Source organism: Ceratotherium simum, chromosome 33, assembly GCF_057802395.1.
Source record: "Ceratotherium simum simum isolate JZ-2026a chromosome 33, ASM5780239v1, whole genome shotgun sequence".
Taxonomy (NCBI): Eukaryota; Metazoa; Chordata; class Mammalia; order Perissodactyla; family Rhinocerotidae; genus Ceratotherium; species Ceratotherium simum.
In genome coordinates, this window is record NC_141932.1 from 13,356,903 (window position 1) to 13,382,443 (window position 25,541).

The 25,541-nt window shown below is 52.9% G+C and overlaps 1 protein-coding gene across 1 annotated transcript in view; it reads right to left on the reverse strand.

Moving 5' to 3' along the window:
- Positions 1 to 23,978, reverse strand: part of GRIN2D (glutamate ionotropic receptor NMDA type subunit 2D) — a 30,366-nt gene extending 6,388 nt beyond the window's left edge. Inside the window, 9 exon segments of the mRNA XM_014795085.2 lie at positions 8,987 to 9,147; positions 10,335 to 10,564; positions 10,765 to 10,890; positions 13,717 to 13,870; positions 14,434 to 14,602; positions 14,859 to 15,070; positions 15,320 to 15,434; positions 19,229 to 19,848; positions 23,514 to 23,978. Coding sequence (XP_014650571.2) covers positions 8,987 to 9,147; positions 10,335 to 10,564; positions 10,765 to 10,890; positions 13,717 to 13,870; positions 14,434 to 14,602; positions 14,859 to 15,070; positions 15,320 to 15,434; positions 19,229 to 19,848; positions 23,514 to 23,978 — 2,252 coding nt within the window.
- Positions 23,979 to 25,541: the final 1,563 nt, after the last annotated feature.

The window sequence follows — 25,541 nt, forward strand, 5'->3', positions numbered from 1 at the left end:
AATAAGGTGAAATTAATGGAGTAACTGATGCGTCTGAATATGCGAAGAAGAGATTCATATAGTTAACAGAGAATTTGGGTTTGAATTAGTTAAGCACAAAGAGCACTCAGACACCAAGCAACTGGAACAACAGAAAAAAAGGCAATTATTAACTCCAGGAAAAACAAAGAATTGTGTAGGAGAGGAAAGTAATCATGGTTTACTACTTGTGGCAGCTGTGGGAGTGTTCACACAGTGATAATGTGTAACCACTGCATATTCATTTAGCGAGAATCACAATGTGGGAGGCTGGAGTGATTTAAATAAGAGTATGAATATGTCTTTCATAGTGAGAAGTGGATGGAAAATGCTTAAAATTGGAAAATCAAGAGGTATCCATACAAACATGGTATTTAGAGACAGGGAGATAAATAGCAAAATGATACAATAAATGTGGTAAAGCAGATTCCTCTGGGCTGGGAGAAGTGGAAGGTGGGCAGATGTGGGACCACTGATTTCCATTAAAAATTTTTTTTTTTTGGTATTTGACTCTCCAGACTGTGGATGTGTAACTCTGATAAAACTAGTACTAAAAGTTAGAAAAAAAATGTGAAAAGGAATACTGGGGAGAAAAAGAATTCAGCAGAAGCAGGAAATCAGAGCAAGAGGTGACAGTGAAAAACACAGGGGTATCTGTTGTGAATCCAGGAAGCTTCTGGGGAAAGGCACAGGAGGGTGGTTCTGGGTTTTACTGCCTGTGTGAGGCAATGTAGAGTGGTAGTTGAGAGAGGCTGGGCTCAGAATCAGATGGCCAGGGTTCAAATCCCAGCTCTGCCACTCAGTAGCTGTGAGATCTTGCTGTGCCTTAGTTTCTTCATCTATAAAATGAGACTAATAATATTCACCTATGAAGTGTTATGGGTTGAACTGTGTCCCTCAACATTCATATATTGGAGCCCTACCCCCAGTGCCTCAGAACCTGACCTGATTGGGAGACAGGGTCTTTACAGAGCTAATAAAATTAAAATGAGATCATTAGGGTGGGCCCTAATCCAACAGGACTGGTGTCCTTATAAAGAGGGGAAGTTTGGACACAGAGACACACATAGGGGGTGGCCCGGTGGTGTAGTGGTTAAGTTTGCACACTCCACTTTGGTGGCCCGGGGTTCTCGGGTTCGTGTCCTGGGCGCAGACCTACACACTGATCATCAAGCCATGCTGTGGCAGCATCCCATATGCAAAATAGAGGAAGATGGGCATGGACATTAGCTCAGGGACAATCTTCCTCAAGCAAAGAGAGGAAGATTGGCAACAGATGTTAGCTAGGGGCCAATCATCCTCACCAGAAAAAAAAAAGAGAGACACACATAGATGAGAGACAATGTGGAGACACAGGGAGAAGACGGCCATCTACAAGCCAAGGAGAGAAGCCTGGAACAGATCCTTCCCTCACAACCCTCAGGAGGAACCTGGAGGACTTCTAGCCTCCAGAACCTTGAAACAGATTTTTGTTACCATAGCCCTAGCAAACTGATAATGAACTTAAATGAGTTAGAACAGAACTTGATGTATAATAAACACTATAATGAATTAAAAAGATATGGGAAAGCTACCAAGCCTTGGCAAAGAAATGGAACAAGTGGAACTTTCCTGCACTGCTGATGAGAGTGTAAATTGGTACAACCACTGTGGAAACCATCTGGCAGTATCGACAGAATCTAAGCATACACGTCCCTCTGACCCAACAGTTCCACCCATGGGAATTTACCCAGGAAAAACAAAAGTGTACATCTCCCAAAGACTTATACAAGACTCTTCATAGTAGAATATTTACAGTGGCCAGATGCTGGAAACAACCCAAATGTCCACCAACAGCAGAATATTCAGATACTCATATAATGAGTGTACACTCAATGGGATACAGTGATGAACAGCCAACCTGGTAGTCATGTTGGGCAAAACAAGCCAGACACACAAGCTACTACATACACCGTGTGATTCTGTTTATGTGATGTTCAAAACCAGGCAAAACTAATTCACAGTGATAATCTATGGTGACTGGAGGGGCAGAGGGAACTGGAAATTTTCCATACCTTCATCTGGGTGTGGTCACATGAGTGTCTGTGCATGTATAGACAATCAGTGAGCTTCACATGTAAGATCTGTGTATGTTATAGTTCAATTTAAAAAAGATGAAATATAAAAAGACACGGGATGATCCAGCCCTGCTGGCCTAGTGTTTTTTTGTTTTTGTTTTTTTGTGAGGAAGATCAGCCCTGAGCTAACATCCATGCCAATCCTCCTATTTTTTTTGCTGAGGAAGATTGGCCCTGGGCTAACATCCGTGCTGATCCTCCTCCACTTTATATGGGACGCCGCCACAGCATGGCCTGACAAGCGGTGTGTTCGTGCGCACCTGGGATCCAAACCTGGGCTGCCAGCAGCGGAGCGAACGCACTTAACCACTAGCCATGGGGCCGGCCCCTGGCCTAGTGGTTAAAGTTCGGTCCTCGGTCCTGGAACCACACCACCGTCTGTCAGTAGCCATGCTGTGGTGGTGGCTCACATAGAAGAACTGGAAGGACTTACAACTAGGCTATACAACTATGCACTGGAGCTTTGGGGAGAAGGAAAAAAAAAAAAGACATGGGATGAAGCCTCAAGGTATTTTCACTTATTAAGGGCTAGGGTTGTGGCTGACAGTTGGGTGAAAAAAATACAGGTGTCCCTTGTTCTCTGAACTCAGGGATAGATTTGGATTCCTTTTTTGAGATGGGGCTGGTCTGCTTTGCTGGTCACACTCCCTGCTCTCCCAAACTCAGGAACCAAGTAGGTTTGGGACATGGCGTCCCTCTGAGTCTCTGAATTCTTGCTCTCTGAAGGTAAGGATTAAATAGACTGGGAATGTGAGGGATTCCTGGAGAAGTAAAAGAGGAAGGCGCTTTGTGCTGTGAAGGAGGTGGGGGGCAGAGCCTGGGAAAGCCGCCCTACTTTGCAGAAGAGGGAGAGGATCTGGAATTCCCAGGGGCCTTCCTGGAGGGAGGGGCTGAGGAGGACAAAACGGAAGAAGTGGGAAAGGGGAGGGATGAGTCAGCGGGCTCGGGCTCAGGAGGATACTCTGGGGCTGAGTAAGGAAGTGAAACAGTCCCAGGGGATGGGGGGGTGGCCAGAGCGTTTTTATGTTTCATATTCATAATGTTCACTATGAATTTTTTTGCGTTTCGATGACGTACACCTGCGCCGCCCAATACGGCAGCTACACGCCACTGTGGCTATTCTGAGCACTTGAAATGTGGTGAGTCTGAACTGAGGTGTGCTCTGAGTGTAAAATGCACACTGGATTTCAAAGATTTCGTGTAGGAAAAAAATTATATAAAAGGTCTCAACCGTTTTTATTCTGATTGTATGTCACCATAATATTTTAAATATATTGGGTTGGGTAAAATATACTATTAAAACTAATTTCACCTATTTCTTTTTATGTCTTTTCATGTGGCTCCTAAGATATTTAGAATTACACAATAGCTTTCATTGCATTTCTACTGCCCAGCGCTGGCAGATGAAGCCCTTCGTGCTCCCAGTCTTCAGCCCACCAAACAGAGGCCTGACATCAATGGGGGCTTCTGTGGGGATTAAGGGAGAAGTGGGTTCCAGTTTTGGTTCAGAGGCTCTGGAGCCAGGAAGGCACACTTGGGCCAGTGAGATTGTCCAGAAAGTGAATTAAATGTGACTAAGAGAGCTTGAAGCCAGGGTGACCCCGAGAAGCCCAGGAATTTGCAGGATCCTTATGAAGCAGGGTTGGAGCCACTGGTACCGACATCCTAAGGGGCAGGGAGACCCTAGATGATGTCTAGGGGTGGGGGCAAGCCAAGGAGGGGACGAGAAAGTGGAACAAGGGAAAGAAGTAAAACTAAGAGAAAGGAGGAGGAAAAGGAGAAGGAAAAAGAAGAAAGAGAGGCCGGGAAGCAAAATAACAATAAAAGAGGTAAAAAGACAGTTTTAGATCTACACTGTCCGGAATAACAACCACTAGCCAGATGCGGCTTCTGCGCTCTTGAAATGTGGCAGGTCCGAATTGAGATACCCTGTGAGTGTAACATACACTCAAAGTACCAAAAAAAAAAAGTTAAGCATCTCATTAATTTTTATATTACCTATTGAAATGATAATGTATTAGAGATATTGGGGTAAATAAAATAAATCATTAAAATTAATATCGTCTGTTTCTTTTAATGTGGCTACTAGAAAAATTTAAATTACAAACTTGGGGGGGCTGGCCCCGTGGCTTAGCGGTTGAGTGCGCGCGCTCCGCTGCTGGCGGCCCGGGTTCGAATCCCGGGCCCACACCAACGCACCGCTTCTCCAGCCATGCTGAGGCCGTGTCCCACATACAGCAACTAGAGGATGTGCAGCTATGACATACAACTGTCTACTGGGGCTTTGGGGGAGAAAATAAATAAATAAAATTTTAAAAAAAAGAGAGAAAAAAAATAAATTACAAACTTGGCTCCCCAGCTCTGCTCTGAAAAAAGGCTGGAGGAAACGCCTGGAACCATTAACAATGAATAACAAGGAAAACGGGAAAGATCCTCTCTTTTTGTCTCATTATTTTTCACAATAAGCAAGTGTGACACACAAAACCTGGAAAGAGAGGGGGAAAGAGATTTGGGAAGGGGAAACTTCCCTTAAGAGGCTTGGGAAGCTGAAGGCGAAGGGGGCCAGGCACTGAGAAAGGGGGTGTCCTCCAGAGGGGGGGGCCCTGGGAAGGGGGCTCAGGGTCCACCAGGCTTCGCAGCTGGAGGAAAGGCAGCAAGCCAGTGGAAGAAGGATGTTCTGGAAACAAGCTCAAGGTTTTTCTCGCCCACCTGTTCCCGCGCATCCTAGAGAACCTGCGTGGAGTACGGAAGTGGCCGCCGGGGAACCACATGATCAGGCCCCACCCTGACCTCGCTGATTGGCCCGGGCATGGACACCTGACCCCAGCTGGACCAATCGGATTCTCGCTGGTGAAATTGAACCTAGGCCTGCGAAGGCTCAGACTGGACCTTGGAGCTGAAAGGTTGCGTGGACACTGGGGGCCAGACGGCATTTGCGGGCACGGCTGAAACCAAGATCTGTACGTGCAGAGGGACTGAGGGGAGAGCCAGGGGCCCTTGAGTGGAAGAGAAGGGAAGATAGAGAGGAGCCTCGGCTCCTGACGTTCCGTCTCCCAGAGGCGCTTTATAGCAGGTGGGGTTGTTGACCCCATATTATGGAGGCGAAAATTAAGGGCCAGGAACTGAACTGACTCGCCCCAGCAAGTAAGGGGTCTAGCTCCCATTCAAACCCAGGACCATTTGGTTCTAAAACTGGTGGTGTTATGCACCCCCAGGGTACTGTTAGGAACTCCCAGGCCATGGGGGACACCAGAACCCCGTCATTATACGGGAAGAGATGGAAAACCGGTCTCTAGAGAGAAGGGAAGCAGATGGGGAGAAACATGGAAGAAGAGAGCTGTGGAGAAAGATGGCCGGAGACGCCTAAGATCTGAGAGACTTGAAGGGATATTACATTTATAATATCTGAGTGTTTTCTGCCTCCCCCCACTAGAATGGAAGCTTCAAGGAAACGGGGACTTAGGCATCTGGAACAGAGCCTAACACATTAAAGGCCATTGATATACTTGTTGAAAGAATGAATGAATAGATGGATGCACAATTTAAAATTTTTATTTTTCCTGCTCTGTGCTGTGTCCTAACACCTCTACCCATTATTCTCCAAACTCAATACGCACCTGAGACCTCCAGCAATGGAGTGCGGCTCTGAGCCCCTGCTTTTGAGGACTCCCCCACCCCCAGGGAGGGGAGTCCCTGTGCCCACCCAGAATCCGCACCTCCCTTGGAGATGATGCTCTGGGAAGCTGTGGTAGACAGAATAATGGCCCCCCAAAGACATCCACACACTAATCCCTGGAAGCTGTGAATATGTTACCTCCAAAAAGAGACTTTGCAGATGTGATTAAGTTAAGGATCTTGGGATGGGGAGATGATCCTGGATTATCCGGGTGGTGCCAGTGTAATCACAGGGTCCTTATAGGAGGGAGGGGGGAGGGTCAGTCAGAGAAGGAGATGTGACAATGCAAGCCGAGTTTGAGGGATTCAGGGCCATGAGCCAAGGGAGGCAGGCGGTCTTAAGCTGGAAGAGGCCAGGAGACAGATTCAGGTGGGAAGACAAGGAGTCAGGTTCTCCCATGGAACTCGGAGAATTCTCAGCTTGAACTTATTAACCTCTCTGTTTGTTAAGGTATATTTGTCAAGACAGGAGGACCCCCCCATATGGAATGGGTTCCTGGCTTGATTTACAAAGTCTAAATCATTAGACATATGGTATTTGAGCCTTCATTTGTACTCTTGTGCTGGGCCTGCAAACGTTAGCTGTGGGCCTGCCCAAAGCCTCAATTAAAAAAGAAAAGCCTGACGTCATGTTAATGGTGCTTCAGGGGTGGAGGGTGAAGAAGAGGCAATTCCCTGAAGGGGTGAAGTGGGGCAGAGAGGAGAGCAGTTAGAGGAGGCGAGAGAAAGAAGCGGCGACTGATAAGAAACTGCTGACATTCTCAGGATCAAAATGAGAGGCTTACAGGGAAAGCATGGAGAGATGGGGGACAAGAGACTGTGTGGCCCCCAGAAATTGAGAGAGAGGAGATAGAGCACTGGAGAAGGAATGGTGCAAGAGAGAAGCTTCTGGGTGGCAAGATACAAACTCCCCAAGGGCAGGACTCTGGCAGACAGCTTGCCTCCCACAATCTCCATTTACAACCTCTTTCTTTGCCATTTTCCACAACAGAGGCTGGAAGGCTAAGGTGCACAATTTCGCAGCTTCCCCTGCAGCTAGGAGTGGCCATCTGACACATTCTAAGAAATAGCTCTAAGTCCCTGAGAAAGGCATATTTTCCCCAATAAAAAGGCAAGGCCGTGCCAGGAGAAAATCTTCCACTCTTGTACCCTTCCTCCTCCTCCTTGTCTGGAACTGAGACGTGTTCCATGGAGTTGCAGCAGCTATCTTGTGACCATGAGGCAACCAAAATGAGCATGAAGGGCCGGCCCTGTGGCTTGGTGGTTAAGTGCGCGCGCTGCAATGCTGGTGACCCGGGTTCGGATCCCGGGTGCGCATTGAGGCACCACTTCTCCGTCCATCCTGAGGCCGAGTCCCACATACAGCAACTAGAAGGATGTGCAGCTATGACATACAACTATCTACTGGGGCTTTGGGGGGAAAAAATAAAAAAATAAATAAAATCTTTAAAAAAAGAAAACAAAAACAAAAACAAAATGAGCATGAAGGTCTCTGCTCCAAGGTTGGCAGAACAAATATATGGGAAGAGTTAGGATTGTTGATAGTATCTTTTAGCTATCATGCCAGCCCTGGACTTCTTATTGTGAGAGAGAAAGAAACCTCTGTTTAGGCACTCCTAACGGATCCAGGAAACTTACCTATTTTGTTGACTACTGATATCCAGTGCAGGAACTGTGCCCAGCACAGAGTTGGTACTCTTTAAAAATTTTTTAAATGAATAAATGCCTTTCACATGTCCACAAAACCCGGCTTTACCTTCTGCAACTGGTTCTGAGAGATTCTACTGTATTCTTATGCTTACCCAACCATTTTATTTACACCAGATTGATTGGGTTTCTTTTCTTGCAGCCCAACAATTCTAATCAAGACAGAGGGGTAAAAAAGATCTGGTTACGAGTGGCTACTTGAGGGGCCAGCAAAGGGTGGGCCTTGGGGAAGGTGATCTAGAGCACATGATGGCCCCACTTACACCTGACCCCATCCGTTCTCCACATGTCAGCCGGAGGGGGGCATTTACAAACAGAAATCAGATTGCACCCCTCCCTTACTTACCGTCCCGCCTCCCCGTGGCTTCTCACTGCCCTTCCAATAAAACCCAGCCCTGACCTTGGCCTCACGGGTCACACCCTGTGTCCTACTCTCATCTACCCTCTAACCAGCTCTCTGCCCTTCAGCCACATTGGCCTTGCTGTTCCTCCAATAAGCAAGACCACGCCGGCTCAGGCCCTTTGCTGACCCTGTGCCCTCTGCCTGCAAGGCTCTGCCTCCATAAGTCCACGTGGCTAGCTCCCTCACCTCCTTCAGGGCTCTGTGTAAGTCACGTCCTTGGAGAGGCCTGCCCCAAACACCCTGGTGAACAGACCCCAGCTCTAGCTCACCGTCACTTTCCAAAATGATCGTGCTGATTTTTCTGCCTGCATATTTATTGTTCATTTCCCACCTCTAGACCATAAGCTCCCTGTGGCAGGAACTATGGTCTATTTATTCACAGCCTGGCCTAGAGTGGGGGCTGAGATAATAAATGCAAGCTGAATGACTAAATCAGCGAGGGACTAGGAGAGAGTCACTGTGCTCAGCTTTGCTGTAACCATGGACTGTGCTTGGGGACCAGAACTTAACTTTGTCCTTATAATTTGGGAAACTGATGTTAAAAAAAATAAAAAACAACATAATCCAAGTATTGATTCCAGTGAGTTCGAATCTAATAATAATGATAGCAGCAAACACCTATAGTGTGCCAGGCACTGTTCTAAGTGTTTTGCATGGATGGACTAAAAATAATAACTATGAATAATATATTAACTAATAATAATAACTGTGATAATTCTTATAACAACCTTATGAGGTGAGTCCTTTTATCCTCATTTTACAAAGGAGGAAACGGAGGTTCAGAGAGGTTGAATAACTTGCCCAAGGTCACACAGCCAAGAAGGGACAAAGCCAGGATTTGAACCCTGGCAGTCTGACCTCAGAATCTGTAACTACTGGATCCCTGAAAACATCACAAGGATCCTACTCCTGGAAGGAGTAGTTCATTCCCACCCTCTGCCCTCCAAGCTGACCCACCCCGGGCTGACCTCTGAGGCTGATGAATGACCCTTGACCCCTCGCCACCTCGGAGCATCCTCAGGGCCCCCAGCGGCCCCCCGCCCCCCCGGCCCGAGTCTGCGCTGACCCTGCCTTGAGCTGAGTGAGCGCTTCCTCTACGCGGGGCTGGTTGTAGCGCACCATGTAGCTATGCATGTCGGGGTAGTTGCTACGGATGTTCTTCTCCGTGGACCCGTTGGGCACCGTCCCGAACTTCAGGGGCGGGTACTGCTCCTGGGGCCGCTGGAACTGGGGCAGAATGAGGAGTCATGAGGGCGCCCCCTCTGGGGGCATCTGGGTCGAGGATGTCCTCAACCAGGCGCTCCATTCTGGGGAACACCCGCCAACTGGCAGAGACCCCAGTCCAGAAGTGTTTCTCAAACTTGCTCACTGTGACTCACAGTAGGAAACACTATTCTTCGCCCAGCATGTACATCCGCAGATACACACATATGCATACATAATCAGGAGTAATATTGAAATATTTAACACCCAGCATAGCCTGATCATGGTCCCAGCAGAATAGACACTGGCAACACAGCTCCAGAAATGGTCCCTGAGGTCTCTGACATGCCAGGCATTAACTCTTAACTTGCTGGATCATGGGAGGTCCCAGGGACAAAGGCTGGCAAGGCAGCGAATGGGGGTAGTTGCTATTTCCCAATCTTTTCAGATTCACTATTTTAACAACAGACGTAGCCAGGCAGGTGTATGCTGGCTCAATATTCTGTGCATATGACTAAAACAAAAGTTTCATAAAACCATGTTCACCCTGATTACATAAGATGCAGTCAAACATAATTTGTATTCTATTCTATTCCATTGCATTTAAAACAATGCTTGTTGCAGTCCAGTGACTCCAGGTTTCTCAACCTTCTAATGGGTCACGACACCCACTTAACTACTTTAGTCTCAGAGTGTGCCCTGCAGACCACCAGGCCCTGAACAAACTGTGATCCATCATGAGGTCACAAATCAAGAGAGCGAGCGTTTAGAGCAATTCGGACAGAATAATTTTATGTCTGTTGAACCTAATAAATAAAAATTTGGGTTTGAATTTTGCATGTCCTGGTTTTAAATTTTATTTTACTTTTCTAGTTCATTTCTATTGTATTTTACAAAAGCATTGGTCTCCACTGGATTCGAAGTTTCCAAAATTAGCCCTTCATCACAGTTTGAGAGAAGCACTGGTCTAGAATATCCCACTACTGCCTCGAGAACATTTGGGGCCACTCTCTTCCCTGGGAATATTTAAATAGTTCATTGTGAAACATAACCTTTCTCCTCCAGAATATTCCATTCTACCATTCTGGAACTCTTTCCGGGAGGAGACCCCCAGGAATCCCCCTCTGACCTCCCACATGCTAAGTGCTGTGACCTCCAACCCAGCCACCTCCCCCTTCCCCCCAACACCCCCCCATCCCACACACACACACCTTTCGGTCACTGAGCCCAGACACGGTGTCCACGTACTCCTCCTGGATCATGAAGGCGGCCAGGTTGGCTGTGTAGCTGGCGAGGAAGATGACGGCGAAGAAGGCCCACACCAGCACCATGATTTTGCTGGTGGTCCCCCGGGGGTTCTCCACGGGCACCGAGTTATTGAACACCAGGGCCCAGAGCAGCCAGATGGATTTCCCAATGGTGAAGGTTGAGCCTCCAGGGCCTGCAGGGGGCCAGGAGGGGGACATGGACCCCAAATCCCTTCTGCTCGATGAGGGAGCAGAAAGAACTACAATTCCCAGTGGTCCCCGAGGCCTCTGGCACCTCAAGAGGCTGTAGCTCTGCCCCAGGGGCTGCTGGGAAATGTAGTTCTATCTGTGGTCCGGGGGCTCTGAGGTAGGGTGACGGAGGAAGGGGACTCACGTTTGCCCGTGGCCAGGCTGCGGTTGTAGCCGACGGGACTGAGGTACTCGAAGATGAAAACAGTGACGGCGACCACAGTGAGGCACATGACGAACATCATCACCCACACGGCGGGGCTGTAGGGTTCTGGGGGCAAGGGGTGTGTGGTCATGTCTCAGCCAAGCAAATGATTGGGGGGGCCCACAGACATGTGAACAAGGGGCAGCCCGGATGTGACCCCATCCTACTCTGTCCCCTTCCCAGGTTCCCCATCTCGGGGACAGCCTCATTGCCCACCCAGACCCCTGGGAGACAGTCTCTCTCAAAGACAGCCATCTCAACTATTTCTGTGGTTCAGCCACCAAATAGAAACTGTCTCCTAAATATGCTTCCTGAACCCCAGACCCGAGTCTCCATCTCCCCCTGTCCACACCCCTCCCCCAGGCCATTCATGTCCCACCCAGAGCCCAGCATCAACTCCCAGGCTCCCCATCCTGGGAGCCCCACCATCCGTCCAGTCACACCCCAACCCCCTCCCCATTTGCCATCCTCACCCCCTTCCTCTCTCTCTCCCTTACTAGCCATAGTCTGTCAGTTCCCAGCCCCATGCTCCTGTCCCCCTTTCCCCCCAACTTCAGTCTTTCCTCTCCCTTCTCCTGGCCAACCCGGCTCAGGCCTCATCCTCTCCCCTGGACCATCTCCCCAGTGTCCACTCTCCAGCCTGTCCCCCGCGTGGCCCTAGAGGCTCTTTCTATGCCCGGAGATGACCTGGCTTCTCCCCTGCTCACAGCCTCTGTGGCTCCCCAGCGCCCCCAGGACCCTCAGCCTTACTTCCATCTCCCTCTCCAGCCTGATCAGTCTTTCAAGATCCCATTGCTTTAACCACTCAGAACTCACAGTTCCCTGATCGAGCCACACTGTCTCTGCCCCTGTCTCCACAGCTCCCTGCCAAAGGTGCCACCCTGACCTGTCCATCAGACAAACTCCCACTCATATGTTCCTTCCTCACACTGTCTCCAGGAGTTCATTGATAATGACCCCACATCACCATTTCCTTGAGATTCGTACTGGGTTATTTGACCTCCCCGAGCCAAGTGCAAGCAGCCAGGACTGCCCCTGTCACCACCCTGGACTGTCACTGCGGCATCTGGGGACACGCCTGTCGCTTCCACTGGGCAGCGTGATGGGGCATAAATATGACCTTGTCACTCCCCTGCAGAAGGCAGGGGCCCCACGTGGTGCATCTCAGAGTGCCCTGCAGAGACTTTGGTGCAAAGCAGAGGCCACAAGAGACATTGTTGGGGGACATCTACAGAAAATCAAATGCAAAGGAAGGGATGTCCCTTCTCCCAGCCCCTCCCCCTCCCAGGAGATTTGCCAGACTTCAGAGAGCAAGAGGGACCTGACAGAACTGCTGTCCTTGGCCCGATGGACACTTCTCCTTCTGTCTTCTCCAAGCTCAGTAAATGAGGTCTCTATCCTCGTCCAAGCCCCGTCAAAGCCACCAACCCGTCCAGGTGTCAGCTTCCCAACCACATCCCAAGCCTGGCTACTTGTCTCACCCTCACTGCCGTCTTCTTATTCCACACCCCGTCCTCTTTGCACGGACCTCTGCAGTAGCCTCCTCACAGGCCCCTGCCCCACGAGCCGCCAGTGGGGTATTTTAAAAGCCTAAATCTGATTTATATCCCCACACCACCATCTGGAGTTAAAACCCTTGCCGTTGCAAGAAAAGTAAAACTCAACCTTCCTGCCATTGCATCCAAGGCCCTGCGTGATCTGCCCTGTTCCCTCCCCACCCTCACCTTCCGTTACTCTCACTAGCTGCTCCCCTCCAGCCACAGAGGCCTCCCGCTATTTCACAAATACTCCACGCATATTCCCACCTTGGGGCCTTTGCCTTTGCTGTTCCCTCTGCCTGGAAAGCTTTTCCAGCCAGAGCTACCCAGGACCAGGTCACCTCCTCATAGAGGCCTCCTCCCCACCCACGGCAGCACCAGTCCTACTCCTCTCTCTCTCTTCACCCTGGCTTAACGTCTCGAGGCCCTGACCACCATCTGATCTTGTCATGGACCCCTTTGAGAGTTTATTTTTTGTCTCCCCCATGAGGCCAAGAGCTCTTAGAGGACAGGGATCGGTGTGTGGCTCAGAGCCTGGCACACAGTAGGTGCTCAGTAAACACTGTTGATGGGTGAATTACCAAGTGCCAGGCCTGTGCTAATCTCTCTTCTTAATCTCATACTTATATACAGTGGAAGACACAGGGTTAGTGGAGCCTCAAGCGTATACAATTTGGAGGGTTCTCTTTAAGAAAAAAGAATACAAAATTATGAATAGAAGACCAGGTACAGGGCCAAGAGGATGTGTAAGAGAAGGCTCCTGAAGCTCAGGCTTCCTTGTTGTTAGTGCCCTCGCGTTGATTCCGACTCCTAGCGACCCTGTGGACAGCAGAGTGGAACCCTGCCTGGTCTTTTTGCGCCATCCCCTTCCCTTGCAGCACTGTATCAGACAATGCTCTGCTGCTATCCACAGGGTTTCATGGCCAATTTTTTCAGAAGTGTGTGGCCAGGTCCTTCTTCCTAGTCTGTCTTAGTCTGGAAGCTCCGCTGAAACCTGTCCACCATGGCTGACCCTGCTGGTATTTGAAATCCCAGTGGCATAGCTTTCAGCAACATGCAGCCACTGCAGTATGACAACCAACAGACAGACAGGTGGTGTGGTTCCCTGATGTGGTTCCCAGCTGTGGGGTGAGAGCCCCAAATGTTAACCACTAGACCACAAGGGCTGGCCAAGCTTCCTTAGCTTCATGGTAAAAATGCTTCTGGTAGCGAAAATTCTCCCATTTTACAGATTAGGAAATTGAGGCTCAGAAGTGACGCCACTTCACTGGACTCACACAGCTGGTAGAGGCAATACCAGGATGGGAATTGGCACACAGATCCCCAGCCTTGCCAATCCAGGGCCCAGGCTCACCAAGGAAGGCTGAGGGGGACACGGTGCCATTGCTGCGCGCCACCATGACGCTGATGCCCGTCTCCACGAAGGGGACGGAGAAGTCCACGATCTCGGACCGCTCCTCGTTGATGGTGAGGGAGCCGATGGCCATGTCCGCGCGCTGGTAGAACACCTGGGGGAGGGTGAGGAGGGGGTGAGGGAACCAGGCTGGCTCAGGCGCACCGGCCGAAGGCCCTGGGAGACCAGAGACAGGGTGACAGAGAGGGCTAGGAGGGTGGTGGGTGGGTGAGGGGGACGCAGAGTGGGGCAGGAAAGGTGGAGGTGAGAGTCAGGGAACAGGAGAGGGAAGAGGTGGCCCCTGGCCGCATCCTGCTCTCCCACCAAGCCCTTTGAAGGTTTTGGGCTCCATCCTCCCGGCCCCGCCCCCTTCTCCTAGGAGTTCCACCCTCCTAGCCCCGCCTCCTCCGCCCCAGAGGTCCCTCCTCCTGACCCCGCCCCTGCCCCAAAGGTCCCTCCTTCTGGTCCCGCCCCCCGCCAACGTGGGTCCTTCTCGTGGCCCCGCCCCTTCCAATCCAGGCGTTCCCTCCTTTGGCCACGCCCCCGGCGCAAGGGTTCTCCCTCGTGGCCCCGCCCCCTCGGGCCAGCGTTCCCGCCTCTTGGCTCCGCCCCCTGGCCCAGAAGATGCCCCGCCCCCACCTGTCCCGGCCCCGCCCCGCCCTGTCCCGGCCGCCTCACCTCCCCGATCATGCCGTTCCAGACGCCGTCGATCTTCTTCCCGTGCTTGCCGTTGGTGACCAGGTAGAGGTCGTAGCTGAAGCCGATGGTCTGCGCCAGCCGCTTCAGAATGTCGATGCAGAAGCCCTTGCAGCACCGCTTTTCTGGGCGGGGGGCGTCCGGCGGAGGGCTGCGGGGAGCGAGCAGGCTTGGGGACGTTGAGGACCCCCCGCTTTGTGGAGGGAGGGACAAGCAGCAGCTAAAACTATGGCTAGCGCTTTCTGGGAACACGAGGCTCAAAGGAGTCACGTGACTTGTCCAAGGTCACCAAACTGCAGGGCTTTGTGGGTCCTGGGTCTCAAGGGAGGAGGGGGCTGGGGCCAGGACTACTGGGCTTCAAGGGAGAAGGCTTTTGAAGCTGGAGCTCCTGGATCCCGGGCTGTCACCTGTGGGTGTGGTTGAGCTGGCTCCGGCAGGGGACGGAGTCTCGGATGCAGGTGCCGCTGATGGGGTCTGCGGGCTCCACGATGACAAAGGGTCTCTCCTCCAGCGTGGCCACCGTGAGGTGCTGTGTGTCATCCACAGGCTGCAGGAAGCGGCCGTAGCGGGACCACAGCGGGTACTTGAGGTGGAGGGTCTGCTGTTCCCAGCTGCCCACCTTGGCCAAGAGAAGGGGATTCAGGCTTCCAGGGTGTCCTGGCCTTCATGGCCCTCCTTCCTCAGAGCCTGGGCCCCATCTCCCTCCTCCCCCTAGGACCTAGAAGCCCCTTCTGCCTTCAGAGGCCAGAGTCTAGGGCTTCAGCTCCCGTCTCTTCCAAGACCTAGGAGTCTGGGTCCTCCCAACCTCTTCCCCAGCACCCAGGAGTCCAGATGCTCTCCCGTGCCTGAGGTCGGGGCTGGGACTCACCACCTCCCACGTCCTGTCTCTGGTGAGAGAGATGACCACCAGGGAGGGGTTCACCAGGAAGCCATCCTCATTGAAGGAGTAATCCCGGTTATCCCAGGTAATATTCATGAAGTACCTGCCCAGGAGGAAAGGAGGGGACATGTGGGGACCTGGATTGGGCCTGCGCTGCTGAAGGCAGAGAAAGCCCCCTTTCCACTGACCAGCCCCCGCCCCCAGCTGGAATCTCTCCTCCAAGATCTTGAAAACCTAGATATGCCTCTTCTCTGCTCAGCACTCTCCCTTCGCTGCCCAGCGCCCCCAGGACAAGGTTCCAGACCCTCGGCCTGGGTTTGAGGCCCTAGAGACCCTGTGTGTTCTGGCCCTGCTGGCCTCTGCAGCCCCATCTCCGATCCCTTCCTGCCTTCAAACTCTTTCCACCCCAAACCCTTTTTGTGCCCCACTGACACTGAATGCAAACTGTCAGGTGGTTTCCTATCTCCAGGCCCTTGTAGATGCCGTTCTCTCTGCCTGGAAAACCCACATTCTGTCCCTTCTCATCCTGATCAATTCTTGTCTTCAAGACTCTGCTCAAGCGTCCCTTCCCCTGGGAGAAGCCCCTGGAGGGTCTCTGGACCCACAGACATCTTCACTATGCAATGGCACCCTCTACTCTGCCTGTCACATCACTCTGGTCACAGGGCCAGACCGTCAGCTGCCATCCTCACCCCTCATTCCTTCCACCCAGGCCATCAGTCCCCAAGCCCCATTCTTCTTGCCTCTGGGATCTCTCTGCCCTATCCCCTCCTCTCTGTCCCCGAAGCCCTCCTGGACCCCTACCCCAGCCTCCTGCCTGGCCTCCAGTCTCCAATCTCTCTCTTCTGGTATGTTCCCCACTCTGCCCCAGAGGGCTCTTTCTACACTCAAAACTGACTCCACCTCTCCCCTGCTCATAGCCCACCCACGGCTCCCCAGTGTCCTGGAATAAAATCCAAGCCCCTCAGCCTGGTGTGCAAGGCCCTTGTGGCCCGGCCCTGTCCACCTCCCCAGCCTCCTTGCCCGCAACCCCTAATTCTCCTGCCTTCATTCACCCTGAGCTATTGTGGTCCCATCAACCTGCCCAAGTTTTCTTCCCCTCTGGGCCTTTGCACAATGCTGCTCCTCCTGCGTGGAATACCCTCTATTTCTGGTGAACTCCCAACCGCTCTTAGAATCAAATCTAACCCCCCAACTTGGCCTAAATGCCCTACATGAGCTGGGCCTTGTGTGCTTTTCTCCATCCCCTCATCCCACCCCCTCCTGCTTGCCCACTGTGCGCCAGCCACACTGGCTTTGTTTCAGCCTCCCAAGCAGGCAGTTCCAGCCCCAGGGCCTTTGCACCAGCTGGTCCCTCTCTCTTCTCTTCACTCAGATCTTCCAATAGTTGGCTCCTTCTCTTTATCCATTTTTTACCTCCAAATTTCACCTACTCAGAAAGGCCTTTCCTGACAACCCCACCTAACCTAGCACCTTAGGCATTTCTTATCACATTCCAACTGTTTCAATTTCATCTCAGAGGTTATTACCTGCTGATATTTTCATCTTTCTTTTTTTGCTTGTTCACTGCTTGTCTCCCCTATGAGACCGTAGGCTCTGTGAGAGCAGAGACCTTGTTCAACACTACGTAAGAAAGCAGTGCTTGGCACATAGGAGACTCTCAATAAAGGGCTTTTCAATGAATGAATGAATGAATGAACGAACGAATGAGCAATTCAGCCTTCAGGTCTCAGCGTGCATATCTCCTCCTCCTGGAAACCTCCCTGACTCCACAGGCTGACCCATGACTTGTGTAGCCTATTTTGGAAGGCTGATTGGGGCCAATAAAATTCCTCTCATGGGAGGCCTTAGCTGTGAGATTTGGAGGGATGAGTGGGGAACAGGATGGGCTGAAATGATGAGCGTCATGAGAGAGCAGAGATTTTGGGTAAGCGGTAGTAAGAGAAGAATTGGATAGCCTCTGGCAGTGGCAAGCTTGAGAGAGAGAGAGAGAGAGAGGGAGGGAGAGAAAGAGAGAGGGAGAGGGAGAGAGGAGCACAGAGAGACAGGAGCAGAGAGAGTAAGAAAGAGATAGAATCAGAAAGAGATGAAAGAATAGGTCCTCAGGCTTGGCCTCAATTCCTGATGTCTGGGTTTCTGTGCATGTTTATTTTTCCAATAAACCCCCTCTTCCCTGAGGAAACTTGAATGAGACTCTGTTTCTTGCAACCAAAAATTCCCTGGCTTAGACAGTACTCCTCCCGCGCTCCCACAACACCCATGCTCCCTCCATCACTGCAAGCATCACGCTGCGTTGTCATTATCCCCATCCCTGTCTGCCGCCCCTACAGGACCCTACATTCTTTGAAGAGAAGTCCATGGTCTTATTCATCTCCATGCTCCCAGCGCCCAGCATGAGCCCTCGTTCCTAGCGGGCGCTCAGTAAGTATTCATGAATGAAGAATGCTTTTCTCACCCTGTTGTCCCTGGATCCTGATTCTCAACTCACCAGTTCTCAATCCTCCTCCCTTAGGTTTTCTTCCACACCCATCACCCCTTCCCAGGCTCATTTCAGGATTACAGGCCTCTCCTTCCACTGTTCTGTCCCCAAAAGCATCAGTTTCTTTCTTTTTTTCTTTTTTTTTTTTTTGTGAGGAAATCAGCCCTGAGCTAACATCCGTGCTAATCCTCCTTTTTTTGCTGAGGAAGACCAGCTCTGAGCTAACATCTATTGCCAATCCTCCTCCTTTTCTTTCCACAAAGCCCCAGCAGATAGTTGTACGTCATAGTTGCACATCCTTCTAGTTGCTGTATGTGGGACGAGGCCTCAGTGTGGCCGGAGAAGCGGTGCGTGGGTGTGCGCCTGGGATCCGAACCCTGGTCGCCAGTAGTGGAGCGCGCGCAGTTAACCGCTAAGCCACGGGGCGGCCCCAAGCATCAGTTTCTTACTCCCAAAGCTTTAGATGGTGGAGATGCTGTTTTCCACCAATCCTCTCTTCCGAAACAACAGCATGGACGCGGGACACACACCTGCCCATCTAGAGCTGACATTTCCCATTCTTCCTTGCAGCTAGCCCAGGCCATGTGCAGGGGTGACATTCAAAATATCTAACCATCAGTGCCGCACAAACACCAGCCAATCAGAATAGACGTCTAACCAATCTGCACGGGCGTGGCTGTAAACAACCAATCAGCCAGCCCTGGCCACGTGACTACATTCTCACCAACGGGATGTAAGACTTGTCCTTTCCACCGCACTTGCTCAAAAGCAAATAGCTTGTTCATTTCCTCTCTTTCCCCCTTCTCCTGAGCTGGAATTCAGACGTGCCCCTGACCGAGCTTCGACTGCGCCGAAAGAAGACGGCAGAGCAGCAAGGTGGGAGGTCCTGGGTCCCTGAATGATCACGTGGAGCAACAGAGGCTCCTCATCACCTGGACCGCTCATCTCTGGATCGTGAAGTGAGAGGAGAACAAACCTCTACCTTGTTTGGGCCACCGGACTGTCGGGTCTTTTTGTTACTGAGGTTCAGCTCATACCCCAACTAGGGTATTTCATCAACTCGAAGGTGCTGTCAACTCTAAGATGCATCTCTATTTTTATGTCCCACAGAGAAAGAAAAAGCGCTGCCAATTCAACCATGATGAGCCGTCACTCGTAAGACACATCTTGATTTTAAAGACATTAAACTGAAAAAATGTGCATCTTAAAATCATGAAACAGAGTAATACACTCACTGTGTCTGAGATGCTTTTTCCAAATTACCTGATTTAACCCCAGAAAGGAAACCCAATTACACCCATTTTACAGAAAAGGAAACTGAAGCTCTAAGAGTGGATTTGAGGCCACTCAGCCCGTGAGTACCCAAGGTCGTCAGGCTCTGGAACCTTCCACAGCCCTCCCACCCCAGTTCCACTCACCTATGTAGACTTTCCCCTCGGTGGGTGCGGTTCTGGGCGCGACAGTCATGGCCGAGCTCCGGCAGGAAGCCATAGTCACGCAGCAGGGCCTGCGCACCCCGGGCCACTACGGCCACGCCAGCGGCCACACGCCGGGCCAGGTCATCCCGCCAGCCAGCCGAGCGCACTGCAAACAGCCCGGCAGGCAGTGGGGCGCCTCCTGGCAGAAGAAGGGGCTCCCCAGGGGCGCCCGAGCCCCCGCCTCCAGCCAGCTGGGGCCCCACTATGAACCAGACGTAGCCAGGCCCAGTGAGGCCAGCCTCCTCGGCTGCCCGGAACACGGGTTCGGCCTCCTCCCGGGCGCAGAAGAGCAGGCGGATCTGTGCGCTGACGCTGCGGAGCTGGGCGCCCAGCACGGCCTCGCCTGCCCCAGGGTCCAGCGTCAGCGCCCCACGGTGCTCCCAGCCCACCAGGCTGCCATCGGTCAGCACCTCGATGTAGGACAGGAAGGCCCGGTGGCCGGGGGCACGCGTGGTCACGGCTACAAAGGACGTCCAGTCGTACTCCTCCAGCACCTCAAAGATGACCCGAAGCTGCTGCTCTGTGGAGGAGCCCAGCTGCAGGAAGGTGGAGCCCTTCTCCTGCGAGGGAGGGAGGGACGAGGATGTCAGGCCTCCCCCTGTGGAGACCACAGCTCCCAGCAGTCAATACGTGACCTTCCGCCGTCAACGAGGGGATCACAGCTCCCAGTGGTCAAGAGGGGACCGCATCTCCCAGCAGCTGATAAGGCCACTGGTGGGTCTCAGCTCTCAATATGACAGATTGACTAGCTGTTCGCCAAACCCATCTTCTTTTCCTGCTGGAGCACAGAGCTAGCCCTGGGTTAGGTTTTGCCATATGACTGAGTTCTTCTAGGCTCATCCATAAGAACTCTCCCCGATGCACCCTACTCTCTTCCCTGGCTGAGGGCAGATGCAGAGCCCCCAGAAGAGAACTCTGAAGTCCTAGGGGATTACAGAGCCGCAAGAGGGAGGAGCCTGAGTCCCTGAGTCACCACTTGGAGGAAAGCCACCTCCAATTAGGAACACCTGTTTGGATTTTATATGCGTGAGAAATAACCTTCTACTGAGTTGAACCACGGAGACGTGAGAGTTTATCTGTTACAGCAGCTAACATTACCATAATGAATACATCCGGCATGCCGTGAGGGAACTACAGTTCCCAGCATCCACTGAGAGGGACTACATCTTCCACCATGCAATGAGGGTGCTAAAGGTACTGTCTCTCCCAACTGCAAGAAGCTTTCCTGAGTGGACTTGACCTTCTCTAGTTTTCTTCCTACCTCCCTGGCCCCTCCTTCTGTTTCCTTTGCTGGACCCTCTCAGTCAGAATGCTAAATGTAGGAGTACCTTAATGTTCTCTTCTCTGTCCCCACTCCCTGGTGGTCTCATCCAGATCCATGGGTTTGAATATTGTCTCCCTCACTACCCAGTATGGTAGCTGCTAGCCACCCATGGCTATTCAGATTTAAATTAATTAGAATTAAATAAAACTTACTTCCCCGGTTGCACTCACCACATGTCAAGTGCTCAACAGCCACACGTGGCTAGTGGCCGTCATATTGGACAGAGCAAATATAGATCATCTTCATCATTGCAGAAAGTTCTATTGGACAGCGCTGGATACGTTGATGGCTCCTATCCTTAGTCACCACCTCCTTTGAAAGCTCCGGACAAACCTACCTCCCTTTCTACTCAACACCTCCCCTTGGATTTCCAAGAGGCATCTCAAAATTAGCATGTCAAAAGCAGAATTCTCCATCTTTTCCCTGCCTCAAACCTGTTTCCTGTCTTTTTTTCCTTATTCACCCAGATGCGCAGGTCCCAAAGCTAAATAATCCTTCCCCTCACGCCCACATCCAGGCCATCTCCAGGTCTCCTCGGCTCTCTGTTCAAAACATGACCCCAGTTATCCACTCCTCACTACCAACCCTGTCACAACCCTCATCTGACAAACCCTGTCACCAGTGTCTTGCCTAGACAAGTACAACAGCTTCCTACCCCCTCTCTGCTTCCACTCTTACACGTTCCAGTCCATTCTCCAGACAGCAGTCAGAATGATCTTTTCAAAATATTAATTGGATCGCATCCCTTCTTGGTTGAGAACCGTCCAATGATTCTACCTTACAGTCAAAGCCAAAGTCCTTTCTGTGGCCCACAAGGCCCTGCATGAACTGGCCCCTATTGCCCCTCTCACCTCATCTCCGGCCCCCCACCTCTTTGTTCTTCCTCAAACACATCAAGTTCCTTCTGGGCTCAGGGGCTTTGCCCTTCGCTGTGGTCTCTCCTGGGGACACTTTCCCCAGCTTCTCCATGCTGGACCTGTGTCTCCTCAGTCCCCAGGTCCAGCTTAGTCGCCACCTTCTCAGGGAGGCCTCCCCTGACTGCCATCTATTGACGCCCCACCCTTGGCCATTACCTTTCTTCCAGGACAGATTTCACTGTTCTTTATTTTGTCTCTCTCGCCATTAGAACGCAAGCTCCACAAAAGCTGGGACCTTGTCGTTTATTATTATTATTTTTCCTTTCACAACTGCATTCCCCAGAACCTAAAACAGCCTTGGCACAGAATCAGCCCTCAATAAATCTTCCAGTAATGCCATGAGAAGAGTAAGTGGACTTTCTCCCTAGGCGTGTGCCTGTGGTTATATGCGCAGGGGATGCTCCCAGCATGCAATGAGAACCCTGAGAGGACCTCACCCTTGGCAGGTGGAGGTGTGCTGAGGGGACCACATTCCCAGGATTCAATGGGGGCACAGACGGAGCTGTGAGCACCACTCTTTCTTCCGCCCAGAGACACTGAGAGGACTACCTTTCCCAGAAGACAATGGGTGTACACTGAGCGGGCCGCAGTGTCCAGCGGACAATAAACAGAGCAGCCCACACTTCTCAGCAGCAGTGTGGCAAGAGGGACAGCGTCACTCCATATGCCATGGAGGTGGCAGCCAGGAAGTAATACATTCACCTCGCAGGTGATCTGCCTACAAATCTCGGGACAACCTCATGCCAAAGGGAAGCAGCAAGCTGGACAGAGGCCCTTCCCAGAATGCTCTGGACAGGAGAGAACTACGAGTCCCAGCATGCAATGGTGATCTGGTCACAAAGCCACCGGCCCTCACAGCTGGGAATTGGTGGAGACTTAGGCTCCACCCACTCAGGTGGCCCCAACCTCTGTCGAGTCCCTGCTCTATTCCACAGGCTCCACCCCTGATTAGGCCCCGCCCCTCCTCAGGCACCTCGTCTTAGTTGACCTCTTCTTCTCAGTCGCACACCAGGCTTGGTCCAATTCTGCCCTTTAGCTAACAGAAGTCCACTCCAGCTGGCCCCTCCTGAGCCCTCGGGAGGCAGGCCTCAGCCAGCGCCAGCCTCTGCCCCTACTCCCCTGCAGGCTCCTGGCTTTGACCTCTCATTGGCTGAGCCTGCCTCTACGGTGGGTCTTCCTCATCCCAGGCCCACCCTCTGGATTCTCGCTCTCCACACTTTACATCTGGGTGTGCCCCTGCCCAAACCCCACTCCCGGGACCATCTTCCTCTCTAGACCCCGCCCCTTTAGTACAGAGCATAGGCCGGGTTTCCTGCCTAGCCCCTTCCCTAACTCATCCGGTCCCTGACTGGCCTCGCCCTAAAGCCCACTTCCTTGCTGCCTAGTTCTACCCCTCCCCAGCTCACCTCTCACTAATGACTCCTCCCCTTCTTATACTCCCTTCCCGAATGGCTCGGTTCCATACTCAGCTGGCCAAGCCCCTCCCCAGACCCAGTCCTTCGGCACCTGATACCCCGCTTTCCCGGTCTTTGTCCTTGCCTTCCTGGCTCCCGCCTCCTCTAATGATTTCACCCCTTTCTGAACCCCCACTGCTTTCTAACTGACTCTCCCTTGCTGAGCCTAGATTCCACTCCTCCCTCAGATCTTGCCATCTCAGGCTATACCCTTTTCGTTCCCAGTCCCTGCCCTTCGCTGGCCGGCCCCGCCTCTTTCCCAGATCCCACCCCCTCCCCTGACTCACCTCTCCCACAGACCCTCAACCCTCCCCAGACCCTGATCATCCATGACTGGCCTCTCTCAGGCTCAGTTCCTGGGTGAGCCCCCCGGCAGACCCCGCTCATCCTAGAGACCACGCCCCTCTAACTCAGCCCCGCCCCTTACCTAGACCGGACCCCTACCGCCTGGCCCCACCCCGTCCCAGACGCTGACCCTCAGGGCTGACCCCGCCCCTCCAAGGCCCCCCCCCCCCGCAGGTCGCGCGCACCTTGGGCGTGAGCACGAGCGCGGCGCCGCCGTGCACGGCCACGATGGGCAGCGAGGTCTGCGCCGACAGGAAGTCGAGGATGGGCGCGACGGCGGGCGCGCGCGAGTCGTCCTCGAAGACGACGCCGTGCACGCGCAGCCCCGACAGCAGGTCGCAGAGCTGCAGCACGAGGCTGCGCGGGTCCGAGCCGTTGAGCACCAGCGCCACCGGCCGCACGTCCAGGCCCGGGCTGCGCACGGCCGCCGCCACGGCCGGGCCCAGGCGCGCCGCCTCGGTCGCGTACGCGGGCCCCGAGAACACGAGCGCCACGTTGAGCGGCCGCGCCCCGCCGGGCCCCCCGCCGGGCCCGCCAGCCCCGCCCGGCCCCGGCGCCTCCTCCGGGAACGGGCTGGCGCAGGCCAGCGCCAGCAGCAGCAGCATCTTAGCGGGGCCCCGAGGGCCGCCGGGGCCACCGGCGCCGCGCATCGCCTGCGGGCCCCGCCGGGCAGCCTCTGAGCGCCCGGGCGCGGGGAGGACACCGGGGGAGAGGGGACACACAGAGACAGGGAGACACAAATGAGAGAGAGACACAGAGGTGGGGAGACAGAGACAGGGAGACAAGATATAGAAAGAGACACGGAGAAGAGGAGATACAGGAAAGGAGAGACGCAGAGATGGGGAGGAGAGGGAAAGATTGGGGTGATACAGAGGGAGAGACACAGAGATAGGGAGAGACAGAGGGAGAGATACAGAAGCAAAGAGAGAGACAGGGAGAGCGTAGGTGGGTAATGGGGACAGAGAAGATACAGAGGTATGGAAGAGATAGACAAGGTAGGAATGGGGACGACAGATGGGAAGCAGACCCACAGAGATGCGACCAGAATAGGAGCAGAGAGAGACCCAGGGAGATAGGAAGAGAGACGCAAACAGCAACAGAGAGGTGGTCAGGGAGAGGGCAACAGACATAAGGAGAGGGATGGAAGGAGAAACACAGATAGAGAGGCTCAGAGTGACAGAGACAGGGAGAGGAGGCCGAGAGAGATAAGGCGGAGTGACAGAAATAGGGAGGGAATGACAGGGAGCCAGGGATAGATGCAGAGATAGATGACGGAAGGTGGGAGAGATAAGAGAGATGAGAAAGTTGGGTAGGGAGAGGAAGATGGAAAGAAACCCAGAAAGATGGAGGCAGAGACCCCCCGGGCCACCAAGAGACATGCACACACAAGAGATGGAGGAACAGGCAGAATTAGAGATGGAGGGAGGCGGCAGGCAAAGCAGACAGAAAACACAGGAAGACAGAAATAGCGAGGCAAGGCGAAGATCAAGACCCCCACCAGGGAGGTGTCCAGCACAGACATGAAAGGAAGGCCGGGAGGGCGAATGACAGGAGGGATCAAAAATAAAAGGAAGAAAAAATGAGAGAAAAAAGATGAGAAGGGGAAAAGGGGTCAGGTGTGCGGGGGGAGAGAAAGAGAGAGAAAAAGAAATTAGTGGGGTATCCCAAGGAGAGAAAATGCCCCCCTGACCTTACCCCTCACCTCGACCACAACCCCCAACCCACTTTGGTCTCCTTACTCCTGTCCCTGTCTCCCCACTCTCCATGACAGCTAGAAAGAGTGGGGGCCCAGGCTAGGTGGCAGGGTTGAGGGGCACAGCTGTGGAGAGCTGGGGGGCCGGGGTCCCTGGCTCCCAGCCCAGAGCAATTTAGTAAATTAGAGGAAATACAGCGTCTCTTCCTGTGTCCCCTGTTGAATACTAGCTGCCTGGGGGTGGTCGGGCTGGGAGCCCAGACTCCTGGCTCCTGGGCCTGAGAGGGGAGGGCACTGGGGGCCTGGACTCCTGGTTCCTAGAGAGGGATTAGAGCCTGCACTAGGGGCTTCTTGAAGGGGTGAGGGTTCAGACAGGGAAAGGTTCTCTCTTGGCTGTCAATCAGACTCCTGTCCAGTTGCCATGGTAGCACAGGCCCTGTCCACCCTACAGACAGCCAGGGTGGGGAAAGGCCCACTCCCCCTCCCTTGCCTAGAGGCCTCCCCCCACCCTCCCACCCAC